General features: G+C 33.8%; 1 protein-coding gene across 1 annotated transcript in view; it reads right to left on the reverse strand.

Annotated features, from left to right (window-relative positions):
- GPC3 (glypican 3) overlaps window positions 1-5,529 on the reverse strand; it is a 2,117,595-nt gene extending 2,112,066 nt beyond the window's left edge. Inside the window, exon 1 of the mRNA XM_044057511.1 lies at window positions 4,833-5,529. Within this exon, the coding sequence (XP_043913446.1) occupies window positions 4,833-5,480 (648 nt within the window). The 5' untranslated portion in view covers window positions 5,481-5,529. The remainder of the gene's footprint in view (window positions 1-4,832) is intronic.
- Between the last annotated feature and the right edge of the window lie 471 nt (window positions 5,530-6,000).

Below are 6,000 nucleotides of genomic sequence, written 5' to 3' on the forward strand. Positions count from 1 at the left end.
AAACTCGTTTCACTGAAAATCAGTTGTCTGAGCACAGTTCACTGAAAGCTCACTTCACTGAAAACTTATTTGACTGAAACTCATTTAACTGAAAGGTATATGCCCTGTTCCCCACTGTAGTGTGATCCTGGAGTTAGTATATATAGCAAGGGGGCTGGTGGGGGGGTGTAGTCCCCCCACATAGCTTGGATATATATTATCTTCTTGAAAGAGTTATTCATTCAACTTGTAAGTATCCATATCTATGGTTTCCAATGTTTTAAATAGGTGGGGTGTTACGCTCCCGACATCACCCAACATGGGGGGGGGCTGCACCTCCCACACCCCACTTACTATATATACTAACTCCAGGATCACACTACAGAGGGGAACAGATCATATACCTTTCTACAAAATGAGTTTCAGTCAAATGAGTTTTCAGAGAAGTGAGCTTTCAGTGAACTGTGCTCAGGCAACTGATTTTCAGTGAAATGAGTTGTCTACGAAATGAGTTTCAGTGGTGTGCGTTTTCAGTGAAACAAAGTAGACCCATATACATACACACACACACATATTTATATATATATATATATATATAGATATATATATATATATAGATATGTATATATATATATATATATATATATATATATATATATATATATATATATATATATATATATATATATATATATATATATATATATATATATATATATATATACATATATATATATATATATATATATATACATATATATATATATATATATATATATATATATATATATATATATATATATATATATATATATATATTATATATATATATAGAGTATATATATATATATATATATATATATATATATATATATATATATATATAGAGAGAGAGAATATATATATATATATATATATATATATATATATATATATATACATATACATATATATATATATATATATATACAAAACAGCCTCCTCTTTTATCTCACTGTCAGTCCACTATATAAAACTTTACCACACTGGTACCCCAAACTTGGTCAAGGACTTCCCAAGATAATATGGATGCATGATGTCATAGGAAAGCAGACTGAGAAGGAAATGTTTGAAGTCAGTACTAAGGCAGTAGAACAAAAAGTCATTAATTATTAAAAATGTTTATAAATAATGGACAATTATTTGTGTAACTGATCTCCTCTAAATTCATTTCAAAGACTGATGGAGAAGGGCAGGATACCTATGTTCTATTTCTTGGCTATCTGCATTTCTTAGTAGATATGCAAAGAGTACCTAATGTAAGGAGTGGCAGCAGCAATTCTAAAGCAACAGAACTGCCCCGTGGCACCAGTAAAACATACCCAAGACTGCACAGACTAAAATGTAAAATGATTTATGTGAATTGTTCACTATGCACTTTATCACAAGATGTAGACATCTGTTCCACATTTCAAAATAATTAATTGAAATGAACTGCTCTGTATCACTGCTCATGGAAACCAGTTCAGTGAAACTATACTGCCAAAAACAAAAACATTGCCTAGCAAATCCTTAAAAAATGTGAACGATTTTATTTCTAGTCAGTATTGCTGACAAACTGTTTTATAGACAGAATTATTACTGCTGAAGAGCGTAACCTCAGTTAATTATCTATTAATTTTTCAATACCTGCTTCAAACAGTTCAGGGTAGCATGAAAGTCTGAGCATATCCTGACAATCAGTGGATGTGTGGCAGAGTAATCAGTGCTGGATAAGACACCAGTCCACTGCAACAGACAGACAGATAGACACACACAGACACACACACACACACACACACACACACACACACACACACACACACACACACACACACACACACCACTGCAACATACACAGACACACACAGACACACACACACACACACACACACACACACACACACACACACACACACACACCTCTCAACCTTCCACAGCATGATTAATAATGTTTCTTTGCACCTACACAGTGATTACATTCAAAGGTTCATACTAGGCTAACTGCCTTGAAAGATCATTTTAAGTGTAGTCAAACACTGCACCTTGTGTCCACAAGGTTAAGATCTTAACCAGTATGCCAGTCCTACCTCCTAAGGAGTCAAATACATTTGAAACTTCTAGTTAATCTTCTAAAATCAATCTGTTGCTTTTGGATGACCATGGAAAGACCTGAACCTACAATCTTCTGGTCTGAAGTTAAAAACCCTTATCCATTAGACCATATGGCCAACTTTAAATAACGAGCCACAGGCACAATTATTATATTACAGAAAATATGATGGCATTTAGATCAACCAAAGGTAAACAATTATTGTATAAAAAAAAAGAAAATAAGACAATTAAGACTTATATATCGCAGTCTAATCTGTCTAATAGCATCATAAGATTACACCAGGCAGATCAAAGCATTTAGATTTGTATGTTGTTTCTATCATTTGACAAATGAATATTGTTAGATTTGATACCCGATAGAGTATTTCCCTATCATAAGTGTTTTGCATGGTAAGAAGGGACACATCATATACATGAATTAAAAGGTTGTAGCAAATCATTACTCATGAGAAGTAAATGATCACTACATCTTCAGTTTCATTCATTAATAAATTTAAATAGAATATGCTACAAACCATAGAAATACGCACACATACAGATTATATACGTGTACATGCACTCATATATATATATATATATATATATATATATATGTAGGTTCTATGACTTTGGCCGACGATGTTAAAGTGACCTTTGTTTTGCTGACAAACACTGGTTGACAGCTGAGAGAGACTGCACAATCCCCCAGGATTGGGGTATATGCCTTGGGATTGTGTAATCTCAGAGTTAGTATATATAACTAGTTGGGGGTATGGGATGTGGGGCAGGGGGTCTTACCCAACTGCAATAGCACTGTTTGTGACACCTATTTATATATATATATATATATATATATATATATATATATATATATATATATATAGACACACACACACACATTAATCATTTGCATCTATACCTCTCAACTTTCCAGATTTTCACAGAAAGTCCACATTTATGCCTCATATTTTTGATTTATTCCTCATAAAAGTCGTGGTTTTCTGGCACATCACTGAGGATCGAGGTCACTAAATAATGACACTCATTTGAATTGCTGACTTTATATCCTTAAACAATGTATACTAAGGCAAAACCTGTTGTTCTATCAAATTTCTAAAATTGTAAGACCAATATTTAAAATCTGCCCCTGTTTTTGTGCCTTTTCTCCACATTATTTTTGGCTTTGTTTAGATTTTTTTTGCACAAAGCGAGGTGTGATTGCATCAGCAGCCTTCGGTAAAGCTGTTGAAATATTTATGTCTGATAATCACATGAACAGCTTGGAGTGTACTTGTTCCATTGTCACTTATTTGTAGTAGTTTAAGTACTTCATTTCACCATCATGTCCTTACTGTAACAGAAAAAGGAATCCTGCACAACACTAATGCTGAACTGTGAAAGTGGTGACATTTCAATTGTTTTAGCACCATGTAACCTTTAATTTGGATTAGTAATACCAGGTCTGTTAAATGAGGAAATCAAAAGATATGGAACAGGATAAGGGCTTAATGTGTTTTAAACCATGTGGTTTTATGTCCTACTATTTAATTAATTAGTTTCATATGGGATATGCAGAGAAGAGCTTAAGACTCAATACTCAAAGTTCACTTTCATTCAAGAGGCAAAGCTAAATTACATTGCATACATGAAAGCAGTCTTGGATAAACAGAAAAACAGGTAGCCTGAGAAACAGACAGATACGTAGATACAGCCACAGACATGCATAAAGAGAATGATGTGTAGCCATCATGACACTTCGCTCAGTAAAACACTCAGGAGATTAGTGGCTAAGCAGTTTCATATTTCTGTAGGTGAATACGTAAAAATAACTTGTGAAACAACAGCCTAGATTAAGTGCTGCCAAAGTTACTGATCTTGAAGTTTTTGATTTTGTCACATAACAGTCACTCACTCTGAATCAGTTTCTTGCTAAATTTCTTTTTAACCAGTTGTGCACATCATGCCTACTTCTAGCCATCAAAATAGTTAAATCTACTCTCTATAACAAATGCAAATGAAATGCCTTCTATTTATTTTGGTTACTTAGAAACTTAAGATCTTTAGTTATTGGCTGTACAGTAGCAACCTCAGATACACAAATGCAACATCGGGCACACACAAGCAATGAATCTAAAAATGTGTCACTGAAGTCCCTATTAATAAAAAAATAGTTGCATACTTCCAGAGCTGCTGTTATATTCTAGAATCCGTTTTAGTTAGAGTTCACTGCACTGACTGACAAGTTTAAGAACACAGTGCAATGTTTTGCCAAAAGCAATTTCTGCAAACATGACTTGAATTTTCTCCAGCCTGCTGAATATTCAATCAGATTTATCTGTTATAACAGGCTTTATGTCACATTTAATTGTAAACAATAATTAATGAAAGCATATCATCAATGCAGCCAGCATCCGATTCATTTTCATGTATACAGTCATATTATTTATATGTTAAACATTAATAATGCAATACAAAATAATAATCAGATTAGGCTGTGTGTTCACCCAGCATAGCAACTTCAAAAGTCTGTGGCTCTAAGGATTCAAACTGAATCAGTTGTTAAGCCTCGGCTGTCTTGAAGGACAAGAGAGCTTAATCTCAAATTTATTTTGAATTCCTAGTACCACAGGCTTCAGAAATGGCCAAGTTTTGCTACTTGGTTTTCTTATTTCATTTCTGACAGCTGCTAAACAAAATGATGAAAGAAAAGGTTAAAGGTATAACATGTTCTGAAAACTCACTGTTGTTGATAATTTTCCTCCATTCTTTTGAGCATACACGACAGCATTCTTTATCAGCGAGTGCAGATTGAGCAAGACATGTTCCACATCGTAGGTTCCGTGCATGCTGTTAGCTAGGGCCTCTAGAGATCTGATATATTCCTTCCAGTGATACTGTATCTCAGTAACACTTGACAGACAGCTCTGCATTGTACTACTGCAGTATCCTAAACATGGTTTTGCCATCAGCAGGCCTTGACAGTGAGGACAATACCACATTTTAAGCAATGCTCTCCCACAGTCTTTGGTGAACTTTAAGTGGTCAGTAGTGTTAATTACTTCAATGCCTAAATTGAGGGCTTGAAGGAAAACTCGAGCAGTCTGTAAGGATTTTGACACCCGTGTCATAATTAGGTTGGGGTAGCCTCCAAACACTTTGACATCTTTCCTGGCAATCCGTAGGCATTCCCCTGTTGTACCTGAGAGATCTTGAAAACCAGAATTAACTAATTGCCGATACATTATTGGGAATAAACTGTCGAAAAACTCATTTATCATGTTGTTGACATTCAGGTCAGACCCCAGTATATAAAGAGAAATATCTGTGAAAAGTTCTCCAACAATCTCAGAAATGTCCTTTGCATTGTTTCTGTGCTGGTTTCTGAACATAATGTTAGTATAGTTTCTTGAATGCTGGATTATAATTTCAAAAGTTTCTGGAAAACAATAAAAACATGATTACTTAAACATAAGTTTTGATTTACATAGCAATACAATACAAAATATATTGTTTTATATTACAGTCTATATTTTATGCTTGCATTCTTCAAGCATAACTGTTCTCTATATTTTGAAAAGAGCAAGATTACTGATCTGTTATTGCATCCTTGTTACATAATTATCAATAAAAGAGAGAAAGTGCATTATTGTTAAAACAGGAAGCATCTGCAGAAACAAAGATATGCAGTGACTAAAGTTCTTTTACTTTTGGTACACTCAACACTGGAAGGATCAGAAATGTGGACATTATTTGGTAACATTAACAACCTGTTTTTTATTAATATTTGATTTACAATGATGTACAAATAAGCATTAGTAAGCATTAATGGCAACACAATACAATTAATAGTCACAAAACATTAACGACGATGACAAATCTGCAAATCACAGATTCGATCTGTCTCATCAT

This window comes from Protopterus annectens, chromosome 15.part0 (genome assembly GCF_019279795.1).
Source record: "Protopterus annectens isolate FY-2018-M chromosome 15.part0, PAN1.0, whole genome shotgun sequence".
Lineage (NCBI taxonomy): Eukaryota > Metazoa > Chordata > Ceratodontiformes > Protopteridae > Protopterus > Protopterus annectens.